Source organism: Apodemus sylvaticus, chromosome 11 (genome assembly GCF_947179515.1).
Source record: "Apodemus sylvaticus chromosome 11, mApoSyl1.1, whole genome shotgun sequence".
In the NCBI taxonomy this organism is placed as follows: Eukaryota; Metazoa; Chordata; class Mammalia; order Rodentia; family Muridae; genus Apodemus; species Apodemus sylvaticus.
This window is the reverse complement of record NC_067482.1, coordinates 38,015,675-38,038,774: the sequence shown is the minus strand read 5'-3', so window position 1 is coordinate 38,038,774 and position 23,100 is coordinate 38,015,675. Positions and strand designations below refer to the sequence as shown.

The following is a 23,100-nucleotide window of genomic DNA, read 5'->3' as shown; positions in this document are numbered from 1 at the left end:
GATGATCACTTGTAATCAGGAGTAATTGCTTTATGGTAATGTGAGTGAGGCAGTCCTTGGCCTGGCCTCATGTATATACCTAAAATGTAGGGTGTTTGTGTCTACCAGGATTTAGTTTAAAAGTTCAATACAAAGAAGTACTGCACAGCATTCAAAAGTCCAAGGTCTTTTCATTTAAGAGATCCAACTTACTCACCGAGTGCAGACAATGGAAAATATACCTTCACTCTTCCAGAGCCGTAGCTTTCTAGTGAAATAAGCTGGCATTGCAAAACCCTACGTTAGATATATCCAGATACTTTTTATGCTTATCTTCTTTCCTAAAGAAGATTTGAAGTGAAAGAAGGATACTGCTTTTGTAGGCAATAAGATAATCATTGTTAAGGGAGCCTCGCCAGTGGTACCTTGGTACCTAAAATAGCAAAGAAACCAACGAAGATGTGAAGCGATCTCATTGCCATTCCAGTGGCATGTAAGGCTCTGTCTCCCGAGAGCTAAGCCTCTTGTTGAGAGTATCAGGAATGGGGTCAGAGATGACATAGACTGGAGCGAGCTCAAGTCTTACTAGGATGCCCTTTGCTTCTGGCATGGCCGTCTATGATATACAGCCAATGAGGCATTCCTGAGATAAATCTTCTATGAAAGAATTCCTGTCTCATATTTAGAAACTGCTGTAAGTTTCTCAATACTTGTTTATTGACCCTGATAGATAAACATGATATGGAGCACAGAAAACCTTTATTATTTCCTTAGTGTTTTCTTTCCTCCTTCCTTTCTTCCTTCTTTCCTTTATTTCTTTCTAAGCTAAATTGAAATTGTTTTTAATTTTAACATTATGTGTATGAGTGTGTGCATATGAGTGCAGAGCCCTTGGAAGGCCAGGGCTTGAGATGCTCTGGAGCTGGAGTTACAGGTGGTTATGAGCTGTCCTATGTGTGTGCGTGCAATGGGGGAACTCTCTTCACTCCTGAGTCAGCTCAGCAACTCCTGGGCTGCTTTTTGTTGTTGTTGTTGTTTTAAACTTTGTTCATTGGTAGAAAATTGAGTCCCTAACATTAAGATGTCTGTATTCAGCAATTTTGATGATTTTGTTTACCTAATAAATGTCCTGGGCAGTTGAAGCTTCTCTCTCTCTCTCTCTCTCTCTCTCTCTCTCTCTCTCTCTCTCTCTCTCTCTTCTTCTTCTTCTTCTTCTTCTTCTTCTTCTTCTTCTTCTTCTTCTTCTTCTCCTTCTCCTCCTCCTCCTCCTCCTCCTCCTCCTCCTCCTCCTCCTCCTCCTCCTCCTTCTCCTCCTCTCATACATTATATCCTAACTGCAGTTTCCTCTCTACCATAATTCTCAGTTGTTGTCTAGCTCCATCTGCCCTTGATCCTCTCCCCTTGGAAGAAGACCTCAGAAAATGGAAAAATCTCCTATGCTCATGGATTGACAGGATTAATATAGTTAAAATGGCCATTTTGCCAAAAGCAATATACAGATTCAACACAATACCCATCAAAATCCCAACTCAGTTCTTCATAGAGTTAGAAAGAGCGATTCTCAAATTCATCTGGAATAACAAAAAACCCAGGATAGCTAAAACTATTCTCAACAACAAAAGAAATTCTGGGGGAATCAGTATCCCTGACCTCAAGCAATACTGCAGAGCAATAGTGTTAAAAACTGCATGGTATTGGTACAGTGACAGGCAGGCAGATCAATGGAATAGGATTGAAGATCCAGAAATGAACTCATACACCCATGGCCACTTGATCCTCGACAAAGGAGCTGAAAACATCCAGTGGAAAAAAGATAGCCTTTTCAACAAATGGTGCTGGTTCAACTGGATGTCAGCATGCAGAAAAATGCGAATTGATCCATCATCCTTATCTCCTTGTTCTGTTAAAAAAGAAAAAAAAAAAAAAAAAAAAAAAAAAAAGACCAGTCCTTCCAGGAATAGCACCTGAACATGGGAGTTACAATAAGGCTAGGCACAAATCCTCCTATCAGGGCTGTGTGAGGCAACCCAGGTCCCAAGAGCAGAGAAGAGAGTCAGATACACCCCTATTCCCTCTGTCCCACAAAAGCCCCAGCTACACAACCACAGCTTGTATGCAGAGGACCTAGCACAGTCCCATGCTGGCACCATGATTGTTGCTTCAGCCTTGGATATCCTGATGAGCCCTGCTTAGTTGATTCTGTGGGCCATGTTCTTGTGGTATCCTCAACCCCTTTGGCTTCTACAATCCTTCATCCCCCCTCCTGCAGGGGTTCCCCTGGCTCCACCCAGTATTTGCTTTCATCAGTTGCTTGATGACACCTGTCTGATGACAGTTGGGCTAATGGGTTGTGAAGAAGGCTATAATCCTGTTTAAGGTGAAGATCCATCACCTCAACTTCCTTGCCAAGCTTTTGGGAATGATGGTTGGGAATAAATAGTATTAAGTCTATAGAAAGACTTAACCCTTAAAACCTCCTAACCTGGTGGTGGTAGCTGGGATGGTGGCAGTGGGTTTCTATGCTTTTGGGTTCCTTTCAGCCTTTGCCTACGAGGTTCTGTTTGTATCAACTGTCAAACTAGTGGCCTTGATCTTTATGTTAAAATGAACTGGGCTTCCCAACCGTGTGCAATTCATTCTGTTTAGCACCACCTGCCACCTTCTTACACATGCTTGTTTCTGGACTCCAACCCAGATCTGAAAGCAAAGGGGTGAAGGTTCAGGTGATTCAGATGCATCCTGAGAAAGACAACCCTGAACTGACTACCTGTAAGCCTGTGTTTGTCTTCCAGACAGATGACCTCATGTGTGTATTTGAAGTTGTTTGTTGGCTGGGGCTGCCCTCTAAAACTTTTAAGTGCTAACTGGGCCCGAGAGAATTCATTATCCTGTATTTATCGTTGGTAATCTTTCCTGCTTCCAACTTTGCCAAATTAAGCATTCGTCAAGGGATACAGAGTTTTGAGAACTTAGCCTGTTTTTAAGTGATTTGTGTATAGTAAGTGACTTTAATAAGCACTAAACGTAGCTATACTTTAGTAGTAATTTTTTTTTTTTAATTTTCTAGAAAAAGTGTCTCGAGATTAGCTCAGGGCAGGAGGGTATCCACATCTTAAACATTCTTTGGTTCTACTTGATCATCTTTGGACTTCAAGTGCCCACTTCTTTGTATCATTTAAAAACATGTCTCCCTTAATCCTCAAGTCAGAGTGCCTATCAGTGGTAGAGAAGTGGGCCAACCGTCTCATGGGAACTTTGGGTTGTTAGCAGAAAACAATGATAAATCAGCTTTTGAGGACTATGTTAAATCTTGGAAATAGGAATGATGATCTTGAAAAGTATCTTAAAAGTGTTCCACATTAAGTTGTTCGTTGCAGCTTCTGTCTCTGGGGTGCCAGACTTGCCCCTGGGAATAGCAGAGAGAGAGGAGGGGGAGGGTGATGCTATCCTTAGCTAGTTAGTTGCTTGGAAGGTGCTCTAGTTAACTGGAGAGCAAGTTTACTAAATGATGAATGGGACCAGTGACTGAGTCTGAGTTAAGAGTTTAAAAAATTAAACACAGATGAATATCTGGGGTATGATATCATCTATGCATATTAGCTGTCAACCAATGCAGCAATAATTAACCTTTACTTCACGTTTGTAAAGGGTCACACATTATTCTGAGGTATTGAAGTATCCATTTGATGTTTACAACAACCCTTTGAGCGAGGTTAGTTGATAAGAGAGGTACCAGGAATGGACATTGATCCCAGGACCGAGAACATATGGGATGCTTCTGTCAATGGTGTGATGATGCAACCATAAGCCAAAATCAATACCCGTGCTTCCTCAAACTTAGGTCTTTCATCCCGGCTTCTAAGAGAAAGACAGTGGTGCTGAGTTTGTGTTTGCTTTTCAATATTACCACTTTTCTCTAAAAGTTCAATGGTCACTAGATATTTATTGATTATCTAGCTTTGGGCAAGACACACAGAAAGCAATGCCTAAGTTCCCCACCGAAAAGGGAAGCTACTGAGACTCACTGCCAAGCACAGTGCCCGAGCCCTGCATTGGATTGTAGTGGGAGCAGAGTAGGGGATGCCCTGACATGCTTTCTCAGTCTTTCTCATTCCACAGTCAAACTGACAACAGAAGAGGCTAGTGTGGCGAGTGGATATTTTGGTTGGCCAGCCCCCAGTAAGAGGGAACAGCATTTGCAGAAAAGTACAGAAGTTATTCTAGGTTCTTAACCTATGATAAGCCATCAGGGTGCTAATAAAATTACACAGGCATGGGCTCCACTGTAGGTCCCCAGTACCTGAATCTCCTGGGAAGAGATCTGGCAGCCTGATTAGCCAGGCCCTGGAGCATTCTTATCAGGGGAGCTTGGGAAACTGAACAAATAGAATACAAGGGGTTCACAAATTTGGTTGGAATGAGCTTGGGAGAGAATGCTTGGGTGGTATAGACATCATTTCTTGTCAAATTTGTTGGTTATGATGTTGGTGTGACTATTCAGTGTTGGTTACTTCCAGGTACTACAGGTACATTGAACGGAGCATTTACTTAGACTCAAGCAATTTAAATTATGCTCTAGGTAATCACTTAACGTTTGAACCCCCAGTTCCACATACAGGATTCCCAGCCTTTGTGTGGGGCTAGCCTGAGAGATAGGGGACAGTATAAGTAAGGGTGAGAAAGAACCGTTTCCATCTACAGTGTGTCCCACGATCTAAATGGCACCTATGCTCTCTGGAACACATTGAGGTTGAGACCTTACATGTATAGGCCAAATAGCTGACAGAATGCAGAGGGTAATATGGCAATGGACATGGACACAGAAGGAGGATCTTAGTGGCAAAGCTGTGGTGAGGATGGTCAAACGTGAAATATAAACGTGGCTTCATAAAAGTATACAGTAGAAGACCGTCAGAGGGCAGTGGAGGTAGGGAAAAGGAAGAAAGAAAGAGGTTGGTGAGATGCCGAGCTAAAGTTAGAGACATTAATTCTGATGTTCTCCTGTACAGTGAGGTAAACATGGCTACCGTATTGTAGCGACTGCTTCAAAATCCCTAGAAGAATTCTGAATATTCTAATCACAAAGAAATGAGAAGTGCCTGAGGTGCTAGATATGTTAATTAGCTTGATTCAATGATTGTACAGTGTATAGGTATATTAAAATATATCATGCTGTGTACAATTGTATAGCCATTATATGTCAATTAAAGTAAAAAATATTTTAGATGGTGAACAAAATGCCTATTAACTACAACTTCAGCTCAAATGGATGAACTATGAAATGGACTGCTGGAGTCAAGGGGCCATAATAAAAATCTTCTGACAAAAAAAGTGTGCCTGCCCAGGATTCTGTTGCTTTTTCCTTTTAGGAGAAGCTAATTATGAATGCTTCAAACTGCTGATTCTCTGTGTTCGTAAAAAAAGAAATTAAAGCAAGGAGCTTGCTGGCACCCTGGCGCAGAATATGTGGTTGAGCAGAAAGCTGCTCCGTTAGTCTCTATTCATTCTGATGTCTAGATCACAGCTAGTTAAGCCATGTCTTGCAACTCTGTGTATGGCTGTGTGGATGCGTATGTGGGTCGCAGGCATCAGCTGGGGAATGGTAAAATTCTTGTGAACATGAATGATCAAAAACGTATCAAATGTGTGACACACCTGAGGCATTTCTGGCACGGCTGGCCTGCATTTTTCTCACGGTTTCACGACAAGCCTTTGTTCTGAAGACACAACAGGTGCACCCGGCACTGAGCATGCCAGGGGTCATCCAGGACCCCTGATTGCCGCACAAAACACTGCAGTTCAGATTTGGGACTGCAATAGGAACTTTCAGCTCATACAGAAGCATACAGAACAGCTCATACAGAACAGAGAGGTGTAATATTTTCCTTTCACGTGTAAGTATCACATGAGTACATCGTTGGATTATATTGTGATCAAATATTCAATTTTAAAAATTGCCGTTTGAATTGTTTGGTCCTGTTTCAAAACAAAGTCAAGGCCTGGAGAAATGGCTCAGTGGTTAAGAGCACTGGCTGCTCTTCCAGAGGTCCTGAGTTCAAATCCCAGCAACCACAGGGTGGCTCACAACCATCTATGTATGAAGGGATCTTCTGGCATGATTCCTACACTTAAAAAAACAAAACAAACCCATAAATAAATAAACTTTAAAAAAAACAAGGAAAAAAACAAATAAAAAATCATTAAATAGATTCTAGTTTGGGATTAAGACAGAATTTCTTTTTTTACAAATAGTACATTTTTATTAATTTATTCTCTCATAAATTGCATCCCCGACACAGTTTCCTCTCTGCCCTCCACCCCCACATCTTCTCTATCCCCCTTCCGGCTCCTCCCTCCCCATCCACTCCTTTTTCATTTTCCTTCAACCAAATCAACCAAATATGACAGGTCAGGTTACGATAAGATTAGGCTCTTCCCCTCCTATTAAGGCTGTGTGAGGAAACCCAGTTCCCAAGGGCAGGCAATAGAGTCAGAGACAGTCCTCTGCTCCCTCTGTCAGAAAGGACAGAATTTCTAACAATTTCTGTTTCTCTCTCTCTTTTAATTTCTTTTACTGTAATATAATTGTATCACTTCCCCCCTCTTTCTCTCTCAAAACGCTCAAGTATATCCCCCCTTGATCTTTTTAAAATTCATGGCCTCATTTTTTAAAAAGTAATTTGTCTAAAGTGTTCTTAATGGGATTTTGTAATATGTACTTATGAAAAGAGGTGTTCTTTTGCATTGACAATTATGAGATATAAGTGAAAAATAGCAAAGATGCTCTATACCCTGCAGTATCAAATATTCATCCCAAATTTAATTCCTTACATAAAAATAAGCAAGTGATTTCATCTTATTAGTATGCAAATTGCCTGTTTTAAAATGAACTTCTTAGCATCTATTATCCATAAATGTTTGATTTGCATACCTGTTTTGTGTACTGGTGTACCTGGGGGGTCTCATAAAAACTTTCTTGAGGGAAAAAGGTTTGCGAATGAGGAGTTTAAGAAGGCCTGCTTTAGATTAAGTGACCTCCAGAAATTAAAATATCACTACCTTTAATGCTCCTTGATAAGGCATGACTTGATGGCACTTTCATGAATGTTTATACTTACAATATCACATGAGCCTCTTTCTGAGCACTGACATTCATTTACTTGGCTGAATTAGAAAGTTTAAAAGGCTCTGTCTTGGCTATGGTGGGAAAGTGGTGTGTACGCCTGTGCCCTGTGGCCCAGCTGGCATCTTTGGCATCCATGAGTCCAGTGTGTGCATCCATCAGACTAGGAATGTGACTCTCTCCACTCCCATAGATACTTTCAGTTCAGTGTGGAGTTAGTGACTGCCCGAGTATGTATTTCAACACCTTGGTGAATGTTGAAATCAACACGATAATGATGAAAGAGGGAGAAAGAACAGAAACTGTCCATCTGCAGAGCTAGGAGCAAGGGTTTGGAGTCCTCGTAGAGCCTTTCCCTGCAGCAACATGTGCATCTCAGAGAACATATTTTCTAAGGTTGGTACTGAACCAGAAGAAACTTGATAGATTCCTGGTCATTCAGTCTGTATCAGTTACTTGTACATCACTGTAACAACCCACAGGAGGGAAGATTAATTCTCACGGTCTCCATCAGTCTTAGTCATGGCAGAGAAGGGAATGCATGGGCATCTTAATTCATGATGGCGGAGTGTGCAGCGGGAGCTTGTTGCAGGGACACTGACTGGGAGACAGAGAGCTGCTGAAACTGGGGCCAGGGTAGAAACTTCCAAGTCCACTCCTGGTGACCTCACCTCCTAAAGGGTCCATAATTCCCCCAAATAGCACCACAAATTGGGAATACGGGCTCAAAGTATGTTGGGAGATATTTCACACTCAGACGACAAAGCTGCTCAGTGGTGGAAGACTTCAGTTTTAAAGTGGAAATCCAAAACCTCCCTACTGGTCTGCTAATTAGTTCCCAATGCTTTATTTTTCTCCGTAGTCCCCTGAAAGCACAGCTTCTCTCCATCATGCTCAAGTTCTCAAATACAATTATCACATATTTTTTAAAAAATAATTCTGATTGACATTGACTCTATAGTCTATAGCTTCTACCCACATGTGCTTTAGCGCCTTCCCTCTCCCCACCCTCTCTCTCCCATTTCCTTTCTCCCCCTCCCCCTTCCCTTTGCTTCTCTTTCCTTTCCTCCTTCCCTCCCCTACCTCTCTTACCCATGCACACAAACCTACATACATACACACACACACACACACACACACACACACACACACACACACGCGCGCGCGCGCACACAGGCACACATACAATCAGATAGCTAGCTTACATAGCTTGATAAGGCACCTCAGGATATGGGGAAAAGAAAGGCCAAATCCACAACAATAGATAGGCAAAAAAATCGATTAAGACAAAGGTAGGGAAAAAAAGTAGGACCAGAGTTGGAGAAGTTTTGGGCCATGGTGGCGCATGCCTTTAATCCCAGCACTTGGGAGGCAAAGGTAGGTGGATCTCTGAGTTCAAGGCCAGCCTGGTCTACAGCGTGAGTTCCAGAGCCACACAGAGAAACCCTGTCTCGAAAAACAAAAACAAAACAAACAAACAAACAAACAAAAACAGTAGGACAAAGGTAGGAATTAATAAAATGGAAATGAAGAAATAATATAAAGAATAATTGGTTCTTTGAAGCATAAATTAGACCAATAATTTTAGCTAAACAAATGAATGAAGAGAGAGGAGACAAATTAGGAGAATTGAAGGGAAGAAGGTATGTGTTGGCAGTAGATGCTAAGAAATTCAGAAAAACTTTAGGACATAAGCAAAAGGCATATTCCACTAAATTGGAAAAAAAAATCTGAAAGAAATGAGTGAATCTCTCTATCTATCTATCTCTATCTAATCTATCTCTATCTCTGTCTCTATCTCTATCTCTATCTCTATCTCTATCTCTATCTCTATCTCTATCTCTATCTCTATCTCTATCTCTATCTCTATCTCTAACTCTATATTGGCCTACCAGGTTAAAACAATGTGAGACTGGCAACTTACACAGACCTGTAACAAGGAATGAGATACAGGGAACAATCAATCAACCAATCAATCAGTCTCCCAGCTGGGAAAAAAAAAGTGTTTGGGCTCAGTTGCGAAGAATACAGTGTAATGATGGCTGGAGTGATGGCTCCGTGCCTACTGCACTTCTAAAAGACTCCAGTTCCATTTCCAGTATCCGTATTAGACAGCTTACAAGCAACCATCTTTCAGCCTAGCTTTAGGGCATTCTAATGCTTGTGACCTCCATAGGTACCTCATACATGTACATATAACCCACATACTTTTTAGAAAGAATAATATATATTTGTAAACCATACAATAAAAGTCTATTGTTTAAAAAAATAACAAACAAATAAAAATAAGTAGTGGATAGTAGGGCCTCTTACATGATTAGCAAGTACTCTATATGAAGCTATATTCTCAACCATTCTTTTATATTTATTTATTTTTGTGTGTGTGTGTGTGAGAGAGAGAGAGACAGAGACAGAGAGAGAGACAGAGACAGAGAGACACAGAGAGGTCAGACAGCATCTGAAACTCATTTCTCTTCTTTTACCCAATGTAGCTTCCAGGACTTGAACTCAGCTCATCAGGCTTGGCTTCAAGTACCCTTACCCAAGGAGCCATCTTGTCGACGCTCCCCATCCAGTTTTTTATTCTAAGACAAGGGTTTCCTAAGTTATTCAGGCTGACCTTGAATTTGTAATCCTCCTGCCTTACTTACTTAGTTCTAAGTAGTTGAGGTCCCAGGCCTGTGGCACCAGGTCCAATTCCCAGCTGTCAATTTTGAGGAATGGTAACAGTGCTGGTGAGGTGGAGTTCTTCTGATTCTGAGCTGCTGGGCTGTCAAGAGCAGAATGGCTGAGGGAGGCAGTGTGGAGGGGTGAATCAGCCCCAAGTCTGCATCCACCAGAATTCCTTGAGAAAGAGGAGGGGGAAGGGATACAATATATGCCTGAATGCAGAACCTCTAAGGGAATAGGATATTGGGGAGGCACAGAGAGAGGCAGACACTGACACACGCTGGTCATGAAATGTTTTCCAGTCAGTATGCCATTATTTCTCTGAAACTGGGTGACTTAGGGGAAGATCCGGTTCTTGCCTGGCTGCTTGCCTGCAAAGCTGACTGTCTGAACCACGCGTTTATTTTTGTTAGGGCGAGGGTGTTAGTCTGACGTACCATGAATTACCAGAAGTTAACACCACCTCCCCTCCCACACCCCATATTTGTTCCAGGTTTCTTTAATCTTAGGTTCACATTGCCAGGAAACTGCTCTGAAACTTAAGGGTCAAGTGGTGGTATTTAGATTGTTGCAGAGGGTATGGACACCAGACAGACTTGCAGTGTTATATCTTAATAAGAGTTTAGTTGCGAATGAAAACTTCCCACCAGAAAGTGCAGAAATGGTAGCAAGTTGCACTAACGTCAGCTTTCCAAAGGTAAGTATGAGATTTGTCATGGTGGGCCCCGATGCTCGTGCAGGAAAGCTCTCAGTGTTATGTTAGCTATTTTGCTCTGCGATGTTGGTTAATTTGTGGAGCCTCGTCTCACTTCCTTATTCTGTGGAGGAGTTCTGGCTTCACTGTGAACTACTTTAGTTACTCAGGGTACACTTCATACATGTTGCAGCTTAAAAAACAAAAAAACAAAAAACAAAAACAGCCGCGCCATGGTGGAACACGCCTGTAATCCCAGCACTCTGGGAGGCAGAGGCAGGAGGATTTCTGAGTTCGAGGCCAGCCTGGTCTACAGAGTGAGTTCCAGGACAGCCAGGGCTACACAGAGAAACCTTGTCTCGGAAAAAACAAACAAACCAAACAAAAGCTTTAAAAAAAAGAAAAAAACAGCAAAAAACCTAAGCTTCCCTCCCCCCTCCCCTCCCTCCTACCCTGGGTTTCTCTGTAACAGCCCTGGCTGTTCTAGAACTCACTTTGTAGAGCAGGCTGGCCTCAGACTCACAGAGATCCACCTGCCCTTATCTTCCAAATGCTGGAATTAAAAGTGTGAGCCACCATACCCTGCTAAGCTGTTTTTCTGACAGGTAAAAACCAGACTTTCCCAACACATTTCAGGTACAGACATTTAAATGCTGTGTCGAAAAGAGTGTTATTTTAGCTTAGGCAATTTTCATGAACTTACTTCTCTTGAGTAGGTGGATAGAGGACAGGATCCCAAGGACAGATCCAGTACAGCAAAAACATTGCCCTCTGCCATATGTACAAAGCTGATAAGTCTGCTTTCCCAGTGGGGAGATATTGTAACAGCACTCAATGTTCAGAGACAAAGACATGCCCTTCGAAGCGGTGTTCCTATTGTTAAAAGTGGCTCTCGAGCCAGGCCATAGGTTTCAGGCTTGTTTTAGCTTTGCAGGGGACTGAGGCAGGAGTGTAGCACGGTTAACGCCCTTCCTGGGCTACAGACGAACTTCATGCGAGCCCGACAACTTGTTTAGACTCCGTTACAACATGAAATCACAAAGAAACTGATAGGGATATAGCACAGAGGTAGGACGCTTCCCTAGGATGTGTTCAGTGAGTGCATAGCCTCAGGCTCAGTCCCCAGGACTGCAAACTAAGTGAGTGGACTTGTACCTGTTTGTCTTCTGTATTTTAATGGCTTTGTTTCAGGTGAATTTTTGAAGGAGATCTAATGGACTTCGAGTCATTTATTTGTGACTCGGTGTATTTGCAGTAGATGTGAGAATAACCTGACATCACATAGCTGGACTATCTTGGATTGCGTGAGGCACAATGCATAGTGAACAAACGTACTGCCAAGGATGGGTTATTCAAATATTGATCTCAGGAATAAGGGGAGTCAGAACAGAGCTACCCCGCGTTGGTGGATAATGACTTATAATCTTAGAATCATAAAAGTTGAGTCTAATTTCAATGTCCTTTCGGGAAAAACGATTAACTTCTGGTTAGTATAGTACTTCAGAAAAATGAATTAGTAATCATTATAAACTCAGAGTGAAGCCTAGAAAGGAAATAACCTAAATTATATTTTTTAAAAAATTATGTATTTCTATTTCATGTGCATTTAATTTATGTTTATGTGTGAGGATGTCGGGTCCTCTAAAACTGTCTGTAGACAGTTGTAAGCTGCCACGTGGGTGCTGGGAATTGAACCTTCGTCCTCTGGAAGAGCAGCCAGTGCTCATTTAGAGCCTCTGAGCCATCTCTCCAGCCCCTTAAATAGCCTTCTTAATAACAATATTGCCATAATTATGATTTTACACCAGGACTGCGATTAAATATGTGCATGCCGAGGAGGTCACTTATACCCTCAAATCTTGGAGAGTGGAGTCTAGGTCTTTATGGTGTCTTCAATTCTAGTCTAGGGCAGTATCAGCATGTATCCTGTACATGAACTCTATACCTCAGAGTTCATCTTGTCATGACAACTAAGACAACACATTACAGATTTCCTAAGTGAGAAAACTTAGGTGGTCGATACCAGCACATAAATGATAGCACTGAGAAATCAAGACGGAAATCAAGACCCCTGGGCTTCTTTTGCAGCATATTCATTGGCATGCTCATTACCTAGTGTGTGAATTTGGGGCAGGGGTCCTAGTGTTAGATCCTCTAACTACACAGGCAAATGAGGTACAATAGCAGGGAGCCCTTGTTACATCAGAAAGATGTAATTTGAATCAGCTGTGTCTACTCGTGTTACAGAATTGATGTAATTTACAAAATAGGTTTATTTTATTTTTATGTATGTCTGTGTGTGTATGTGTGCATACATGGATGCAGGTGCCTACAGAGGCCAGAGGATAGCATTAAGTCCCCAGGAACTAGAGTTAAAGGAGATTGTAAACCACCTGACGAGGGTGCTGGGAATTGAACTCTGACCCTCTGAAAGATCAGCAAATGATCCTGACTGCTGAGCCATCTCTCCAACCCTGATTGATATAATATGGAGTTAATGCACATGGAGGGTTTTGCAGTGTGTTTGGAATATAGTCAACTCCTAATAAATGGGAGGTTCTCTCTTGCCAACAGTAAATTTCTGGGAAAATATGGGACTCTTGAAAACAAAAAACAAAATAAGAATGAGGATGGGATGATTGGTCAGTTAGAGTTTGGCTGCCTCGGTTTGGTAGGTGGCTGGTTCCAGTTCAGCTCATCTGGGGACATCTGCTGTCCTTTGATCTCAGTTGTCACCCGAGTGGAGTAACATGTTGCAGGTCAGCAGACAGCCAGCCAGAGGCTGCAACACACATGTGCAGTAGCTTTAGTGTAAGTGTATCCAGTGTGAGTGGCCAACCTGATAAAGAATGCTTTTCAAGCCTCCATGTCTCGCTTCCTAGTGTTCCTTTAGCCAGAGTGAGGCATGTGGTCACGGTGGAGAAGGATACTCATCAGCCAAAGAAAGAGTCACCACGTGGTGAACAGGGGGGTGGGAAGGACTTGTAGCCATTTTTTATGATCCATCAGACTTCTTATTGTCTATGAGGCCTTAGGCTAGACCTTTTGCATGCTACCCACTGAAGCCTCATGACAACTTCCTGACATGTGTGTGTAGTCTGGTTTCAAAAAGGAGAAAGCTGACAATCAAGGAGCAAAGAGACTTGCACACATGAAAGCCAAGGTGGTTGCCTTGTAGGCTCTGTCTTCTGTTGCTTAGATGTGAGATGCCTGGCTCCCGAGGAGGAAGGCTTTAACAAGGGCTTGGATTAAAAGATGTAACCGCAACGAACAATTGCACGTAGAAGAGCGAGGCCGCATATTAGAAGACTGTGCACACTTTGCAAGTTTTCAGAGGCTTACAAGAAGTGTGTTTTTGTTTGCTAGATCACCTGTACCAGCCAGGTCTCCCTGCGTCTTGGATATGACTGAGTTTCTTCAGTGGGCCAGACATCACTGGCATCGGCTGATCAATGGGAGGACGCAGGGTGAAGACGAGAGGTCCTACAACTACTCCTCACTGCTGGCCTGTGGGGGCAAGCCCTCCCAGACCCCCAGACCTGCAGGAAAGCACCGCGTGGTCGTCCCTCACCTTCAGTGCTTCAGAGATGAGTACGAAAGGTTTTCTGGAACCTACGTGAATAACCGGATACGGACGACTAAGTACACGCTTCTGAACTTTGTGCCAAGAAACTTATTTGAACAGTTTCACAGGTACTGTGGTCCTTTAAGAGAGAGTCTCAGGAAGGTCTTCATTTTTCTACTTGATACTCCCAGCAAATCCCCATTTTCTTACATATAAGCTTAATGCATGTGTGTGTGTGTGTGTGTGTGTGTGTGTGTGTATAAAATCATCCAAGGCAACTTAGATTCAAGTCCAGGCTGGAGTAAGGATGCCTTAGGGTCACACAGTTCTGTACAGTTGGAAGGATGTCTTCTGTTTGTGGAAGATACTGTTATCCTTGTATTGTCTTCTATAGGAACCCCATCCGTGGCTCAGTCAATGCCACACCATAATAAGCGCAGAGTGAATGCCATAACCTCGTACTTTGGTATCCTTTCTGCTAAACCACGTTGCATTTTAATTGCAGATTTTTCTTACTTGATAATAAGAGAAAGAACAGGACTCAGGACTCTTTTTTTGTTTGGTTTTTTTTTTGGTTTTTTTTTTTTTTTTTTTTTTTTGGATTTGGTTTTTTTCGAGACAGGGTTTCTCAGTATAGCCCTGGCTGTCCTGGAACTCACTCTGTAGACCAGGCTGGCCTCGAGCTCAGAAATCTGCCTGCCTCTGCCTTCCAGAGTGCTGGGATTACAGGCGTGTGCCACCACCACCCAGTGAACAGGACTCTTAAGCAAATGTAATACGATGTTATTATGTAAAATAGTGGTGTAATTCAGTTTAGCAGGCATTTCCCAGAGCTTACTTGCGATCTCGGACAGTGAAGAAAATGCAGGTATAACTTGCTACTCTCCTCACGGATTCTGTAGGTTATCCAGATATGTATATAAACAATGGGAGGGTACACAGTGGGCTGACAGTTATTCTAAAGTGCTATCCATCAGAGCAGAAGCCTCCAAGAGAAATCATAGTCTGAGATGGAACCACAGAAGAGGGGTGCGGTGTTCATTTTAATCATGGAGGGTGGGATCTCCTCTGCCCAGGAATGGGCAAAGCATATTTCACATGGAGGAATGATTGGTAGTGAAAACACATAGACCTCAGGGTAGAAGGCTCACGTGAAGCCTGTGGGTGTTTCCTCTCCAGGATACCCAGTGTCTATGTTGGGGAACTGTAGGAAATAATGTTGGACAGATGGGTGTCACCCACCCGAAGAGTGTGGCTGTCAGGATAGAGAATTGAGACGCAATACAGCAGGCGTGGTTCTATGGAAGAGAAAAACATGCTTGGAGGCAGTGAGGTGAGGACTTAGAGACAAACTGGAGACAAAGTGGCCCTTTCGGAAGCTGGTAGGTTGTCATGGAGACCCATGCTTATGACAGTGTGGGAATGAAGGGAAGGAGAAGCAAGTACCGATACTACAGACTGCTTTGGGAGGTAAGTGGAAGAGAAGACCATTAGATGAACATGGTGAGTGTGATGCTTACAAAACTTCCCAGGAAAAGGGAAGCAAGGACCAAAGCGCAGCTGGGCTGTGCAGTTCCTTGTTTTGGAAATGCTGTGCTGCTGTGAGTCCAGAGAGTCTCAACTGTACATTTCCTGAATGGTGATTCTGTTTAAAGTGCTGGTGTGAGTTTGTGAGATTAATACCTTGAGGGCTACGGGCTTTTATGTCTCCTAACTCCAGCGAGGACAGTGAGCTGTGGACCTGGATGAGGTCCATGTAGAAAAAATTGGAGCCCTAGATCTAACATAAGCAGTTAAGAAAGAAAAGTTCAGAACAAAATGAATTGGAAATGATGGAGGAGACATTTGGGTAGATTTTTCTTTTAAGGAGTTTCACAGCTGAGGGCAAAAGGAAAATTCCTGATAACTGTGCAGGGCTGAGCTCTGGTGTGTGTGTGTGTGTGTGTGTGTGTGTGTGTTTATTTGAATATACAAAATAGCAAAGTTTTGGGGATGGAAGATTGTCCCGAGCACTGCGGTTCTGAATAGTGTGGGAAGAAACAAAGTCTCAAGGAGAGAAAATCCCAGGTATCCCTGCTCACTTTGAGTCTTGTCTGAATTTAATGTGTTGATTCAGAATGTCCATTTTTCTTTCTAACTTTTAAAGAGAAATGGTACTTCCTTTTCAACCATATAATTCAAGGCCATCCCATTCAAAGGTTCATTATTACATACTTTATGAAAAAAATCTTACATTTATTCAAATATGATCCAAACTAAATGTCATGGATATCAATACTTTCATATTTGCTAGAATTTGTTAATTCCCTGTTCTGTGACCTGTAAAATCAGCTAATACTGACTTTTCCAAAAGGGCAAAAACCAGTGTCTTGCCACTTTTATTTCAGCTCTTGCGTGCTCCATGAAGGTCTCCCTGTGTGTGCTTGGCTTACAGGGCTGCCAATTTATATTTCCTGTTTCTCGTGGTCCTGAACTGGGTGCCTTTGGTAGAAGCCTTCCAAAAGGAAATCACTATGCTGCCTCTGGTGGTGGTCCTCACAATTATTGCAATTAAAGATGGCTTAGAAGACTACCGGAAATACAAAATCGACAAGCAAATCAACAACTTAATAACCAAAGTTTACAGTAGGTAAGTGGATGGGGTGTCCCCAAGGAATATACTATATTATTTATGAGCATGTTAGTCTTCCTACTGATAGGTATGACCAGGACCCTTTTTGTACTGATGGGATGTTGCTATTGTTTCTGTTTTGTTTTTACCTCTTCTGGTACCAGGGATTAAATTTAGGACTTCATAACCTTTTACATTATTAGTCAATTGGTCTACCACTAAGCTATAGCCATACTTGTTATTACTGATTTCAATTAACACTTCTTAAAATCCTTCAGTGAATTTAATTGAAGGCATGGAGGGGAACCGAAAGCCACTGTCAATCAAAGACTTGACAATAACAAAAGCAAAACCTTCTGACTCACTCATAGAGGAACTGAAACGATTTGCTCTGGATTGAGAGCTGGGTGCAGTAACCCCGCTATAATCTCAGCAAGATTGCCAGCCTGGGTATGACAACCAGGATGAGAGTCAAAAAAAAGGGAAAAACAACTTGAATAGATAGAAAAATTGTATGGTATATGAGAAGTCAAGAGCTATTTATGGAGAAATGGGCTGTAAAAACAGAATAGGATTCGTTCTGTGTATAAATCCTGTGACATCCTATCACAACAATACCCAAGGCATCCAGAGGACAGGCTTTATGCGGGAGCCTGTCTTCTCTTTTGCAGACTTTCATGTGCAGTATGTAAAGAGAAAGTGCTGAGTGAACTCAGACAAGGTGAGTTCTGAACCGGGATGTTCATGATATGCAGCTCCTGGGTGCTTCTTTTTAGATGTAAGTTAATACTTAGTAAATAGCATGACTCACGGCAACTCGTCCCCAGTCTTAGGAGAATCATAGAGAGAAAAGGTTTAAGGGAAACTTGTTTGAAGATGTGGCATTCAGGCTAACGCCTGCGGGATTGTGAATTCTGTTCATAATTAGACTTCTTCAGTAGCGTTCACAACATTTGTTTAGAGTTCTATTGAGAAACAAGGAAAATAGTTTATTTCTCATCATTGTAAAATGATGTGAGATGAACTTGAATAGTAAAAATATAGTTCTAAATTTTATGCTATTTATGAAGGGAACCAAACCAACACTATCCAACTCTCTCTCTCTCTCACACATACACACACACACACACACACACACACACCCCTCACATACACACACACAACCTGTGATACCAAATACTAAGATATTTTTAGAGTAGAAGTTTTTAATTTGCAGTTGAAAGCCACAGAGCATATGTGTACCAATTCCACGAGTCATGCAATGACCCTTGAGTACTTAGAAAATGCCAGGGATTAGAGAAGTGGCATGCTAGACCGTACTGACCTTTGAGCCCTAGCTGGCCCACAATAATCACATAGTGGCAAAATCTGCGTGTAGACACTTAGACCCAACTAATACCAAACTCAGCCAAAAGGAAGGACAGTCTGCGTAATATGTACGTGTATGTGCCCTTTGCATACAGATTGTTGTATGTGTAAATACTTGTGGCCTTTTACCACTAGTTTACAGGCAATAATGTGGCTTTGATGTCTGTATTCTTCTAAAAAATTATAATCTTGATTTTTCCCCACTCGCTATCTCTGTAACCTTGGGCAGATTACATAAGATAGCTAATGTCCAATTTATTTTATCAGGAATGTAATGATAAAACAGCAAGCACCACAAAGAGTATATTTTAAGAGCTAAGGATAGGTTAGCCACCAGCATTATAATGGCAGGTTAATGGTAGTTAGCAAGAGGGTTTCTTGGCATGTGGGCAAGTCATTTAGTTAGCATATATGACTTTGTAACTGTACTGCTCAGTTTCCTAGATGTTAACTGTCCAATGGGAGATCTGGTAGAGCCTCTCTGGGATAATTTTCATATGCATTTATTGATGAAATATACTATTCTAGTCTATTAATAGCCATTTTATTACTTCATGACTTCATTTTATAAGAGACTGGGTTACTTTCTATCATTTTTACCAATATTCTAGGCAATTTATCTTTGCTCAGAGCTATGGAAGAAATAATGTTTATTATGTTTTCTACCCCAAATTGTCCTTGGAATAATAAAGATAAAAAGAAATAAAAATAGGCTATGAAGCCATACCATGTTGATTTACATATGCTAATTTAAATGCCCGTGGAATATTTAAAAAGGTTATGGAAGAAAATATTTCTCATAAAATTTAGGATGAAAGTATGGAGCTATTAAATGGAGCAAATGTTTGGAAGAAGAGGGTTGACATTTCTATGCAAACAATTTGTTTCATGTTCATAATATCTGGCTTGTCCCAAAGTGGTTAATTTCTATGGGTAAATACCATATAAAAATAACAAACAATACTGTAAAAATTGAACACTTAAGCCCTGTAATAGCCCAATTAAGTTAGAATGCATTAATACTGAAACATCACTTTCTTTAGATTGCCCTCACGATAGGAGCTGTTTGGGCTGGAGAGATGGCTCAGCCATTAAAGGCTAGGCTCACAACCAGAAATATAAGATAGGAGCTGTTCGTAAAGTTACCGAGACACTAGAGACATCATAAAACACAGTTATTAAACAAACTTGGGTATTTTCTGTGTGATTGACATGGTTAGCCTTCGTGTTTGGTCAGCTTTGTGTTACTGTAATAAAATGCCTGATAGAATCTTCTTTAAAAGATGGAGGGTTCTTTGACTTACCATTGGAAAGCGTCTGCCTGTGGCCTGCTCCCCTCATTGCCTTTATGGACATGACAGAGAAAACTGCTCACCTTACAAGCCTGGAAAGGAGACAAAGGGCTGGAGTCTCAACAACCCCTTCAAGCACACTCCCCAAATGACGTACTTCTTCCCAGGGGGAACCAGCTCTGAAGTGTTAGATCACTTTCCAATAGTATCACGAACTGGGGTCAGTTCACCCATCCCTTGGCCTTAGGAGGACCATTTACCTGTACAATAAAAAGGTTTAAACAAATAGTGGGTATAACAAATGCCCTCAGGAGTCCTGGGTCTTTTCTGACCTTTAAATAGCGCTGTGTTGGTGATGTGAGTTTACTCCTTCATTCTTCCTCTCAACAGATTTCATGCCATGCCCCTCTCTAGAAAGACATCAGATGCCCTGATGAGCAAATGCCACAGGCGTATTGGTCCTCATTAGACAAGGTCTCCTTGTAGGTGTGCACTGGCATCACTCTCTCTTTGAAATTTTCTTTTCCTTTATGACGTCAGGTCCCTTTCCCTGTCCTTTCACCTTCTGTCTTCTTAAAGTTTCTTCCCCCTAAGGACTCTTGTATCTTCTTTGCCTGTTGCCAGTCGCCTTTTAGATCTTCACTTGAAGTATCTGGATAAAAATTTTATGCTTGCTAAAAGCACCTCAACTACACAATTCACGTCACATAAAACTTCTTAAAATGAACGTGCTCCCCTTCCTCAGCTGTAACTAGTTGCTTCCAAAATCTGGGACACAAAAGGCATCATCTATCATCCCGTCATGCAAATTAGGAAGTATTCTGTCATCTTTGAAGTTGCTTACATGTAAGGAGTCAGGAAATAGCTTTCCCTGGTACCTAAATATGTCTTCATTTAATCTTTTATTCATCTCTGCTGCAACAGCCTTAATTCTGAGCCTTCTCATCCCTCCTTTGAATTACTTCAGTAACTTTCCATTGTTCTCTCGTCTATTCTAGCCACTAACTAGGCTGCTGCTCAGAAAGTAGTCTGATACTCTGCTATGGAAATGAGCAGGGACACAGTTCACCTCTTTTGTGAACTGTAGTGACTCCATTTTCTGTAGAATGAATTCCCTTTTCCTAGGTATGGGTGGTGTATAGGACTGAACTTTCCAAATAGAGCCTCTACCTTTTGTGAAAAATTTTCTGTTAACTTCTCTCCGTGGAAAAATTCCGTAGTGTGCATAGATACTGGGGAGAGTATTGGGGAAAAAAAAAAAACAAAAAATTATTGATTTGTCTTTCTCTGTAGACTAACAAATCCTTAAGATAGTAAAAGGTTTCTCATAGTTAGATTTAGTCTTGTGCACTAGACACCTGTAAGGCTATATGCCTGTTTACATTTATTTAGCCCTTCAACCCTAGCACTTGTTTACGTTGCTGATGTAGTTTGCAGGGCAGAAGCTATTCCAGTAACCTAGGGCAGCATTTCCAGTTAATCTGATGAATTAATGACTTTTAGCATATAATGCAGCTAGATTAATTTATGTTGCTTTCCAAATTCTTTGGAGTGATTACAAATCCCATCTTTATAACTATAATAGAAAATAAGTAGCTTTGCAGCTATTTATTTATATTTGAGACCTTAACCTCTTGAATGTTGGCGTTGCAAGTGTGTGCTCCCATGCCCAGTGTACACATATACAAACAAACAGTAACTAAAAACTGTTAACAGATAGTGAGATATTATAAAAAGGGTAGAATGCAAAACAGTATTTTTAAAAGGCATAAAAGGTATCGTCCTTTATGTAGATGCTGCTGAGTCAGGAGTAATCTCGCCTGCAGTTTTGGGGAAGATGGCGGGGAGGGGAGAGGAGTGCACAGGAGACTCCCAGAGATGCCCACATCCCTTATGCAACCAACATGCGCCAGCCTTTTTTTTTTTTTTTAATGCCTGTTCTTCTGTGCACATTAGCTAATCCTTACATACTTACAATACCGAATACAATGTAAAAGTGATGCCTACAGTCAATACATTCATTTCATTTATGAATGATAGCAGGAAGAGAAATCTCTACATGTTTTGTACATGGTTTTTCTTTTTCAAATATTTTCAAATTACGGTTGCTGGAATCCTCAGATATGGAGCGTCAGAATACAGAAGGCTGCTTGTATTTCTATTGAGCAAGACTTAGAGGTGATAATATGGGAGAAAAGAATTGTTTTTAAATGTTGTATGTGAGTAATTATCCAGTATAGTGTGTGTCACAGGGCTCTCTGAGATCAGATAATGAGTCTTCTGTCACTTGTGGGTCCTTATTACCACATCACAGAATCATGTGCAAGAACATATGAATATATTCACATAATGTTAATTATAATTCTGTCTTAGATTTGCATTCAAACAGCTGAAGAGTTCAAATAATCTCACAGTGAGAGAGAAAAAGCTGTCTTTAAGTGTCAGCTTTATGTTTAAGTGACTTAATAACTAAGTTATTAAGTTTTAGAGACTTAATAACTAAAGCAAAATGAAACCTTTGTGAAATTTTGTTTTACCAATTCTGTAGTGTCTCCCTTAGCATTTAATACACGAAAAGACATAACTTAAACTCTAAGATTTTAAGAAATAATTATGTTTCCTCTTAATAGGTTTTTTTTTTAAAAAAAAGAATTATTTATTTATTTTATGTATGTGAGTACCCTATCCTATAGCTGTCCCTGGACAGAAGAGGACATTACATCCTATTCCAGATGGCTGTGAGCCACCATGTGGTTGCTGAGAATTGAACTCAGGACCTCTGGAAGAGCAGCCAGTGCTGTTAGCTTCCAACTCATCTCTCCAGGCCTACTTTTTTTTTTCTTTTTTTTTAATTTTTTTTTTTTCTGTTCAATTTTAGGAAAGAAAAAAAGTACATTGACTGTTGCTGGAAAAACGTCACCGTTGGGGACTTCATCCGCCTGTCCTGCAATGAGATCATCCCTGCAGACATGGTCTTACTCTTTTCCACAGACCCAGATGGAATCTGCCACATTGAGACTTCAGGCCTTGACGGAGAGAGCAATTTAAAGCAGAGGCAGGTGGTGCGCGGCTGCGCGGAGCAGGTGAGCTGTATCCGGCTAAGGGCTCCGGATGCTCCGTCCACCTCCTCAGGAAAGGTCTGGGCTAGCGTAGTTACTGGATAAGGAGATTTTTTAATTTAAGTTTTACCACTGACTAAATAGAACTGCAGAAGGCTCAGTCCGTTTTTCAGCTCTCAGTGGACACCTGTTTTGTTTTATAGACAATAGAATGAACGTGACTTGGGAGTTCACACTCTCTGAGCCTCTATCAGATTGTTTGACGCAGCATTGGAGACCAGCTGAGTTCATCTGCAGTAGAAACAATCATGGGAGAATTTCATTTCTTACTCTTATATTTTGTGTTTTCATCATTGTGCTACTTATATTTTGTGTTTTCATTATTGTTCCTAAAATGTCTAATTACCTATATTCCAAAGCTTAAAAGAAATAAACTTCCATGGTTTCTCAAGCCATAGTCCTCTAGGCTGTTCATCTTGCTGTGGTAAGGGAAATGAGACTGGCAGACATTTGAGTAAGTAAATCTTCACTCTGCCACTGGATGCTTTCCATCTTTTGTCCACAAAGTGAGGATCTTGTGAAGTTATTCAGGTACACGATGACTGAGTTTCCTCATAGTAACGTGGACACGGCGTCTCTTTTGTAGCCTCATTGTCTGACTCGGGTGAAACACCGTGCTTGTAGCTAAACATCACTTTCCTTCTTCTATCTGGAAACACTTGAGATAAAGCAATTTTAA

The 23,100-nt window shown here is 41.3% G+C and overlaps 1 protein-coding gene across 2 annotated transcripts in view; it reads left to right on the top strand.

Annotated features, from left to right (window-relative positions):
- The window catches only part of Atp10d (ATPase phospholipid transporting 10D (putative)), a 95,403-nt gene that overhangs the window by 14,908 nt on the left and 57,395 nt on the right, over window positions 1-23,100 (top strand). For both annotated transcript variants that reach the window (XM_052197990.1, XM_052197988.1), the window contains exons 2-4: window positions 13,833-14,159; window positions 16,466-16,660; window positions 22,181-22,385. In XM_052197990.1, coding sequence (XP_052053950.1) covers window positions 13,870-14,159; window positions 16,466-16,660; window positions 22,181-22,385 — 690 coding nt within the window. In that variant the 5' untranslated portion in view covers window positions 13,833-13,869. The remainder of the gene's footprint in view (window positions 1-13,832; window positions 14,160-16,465; window positions 16,661-22,180; window positions 22,386-23,100) is intronic.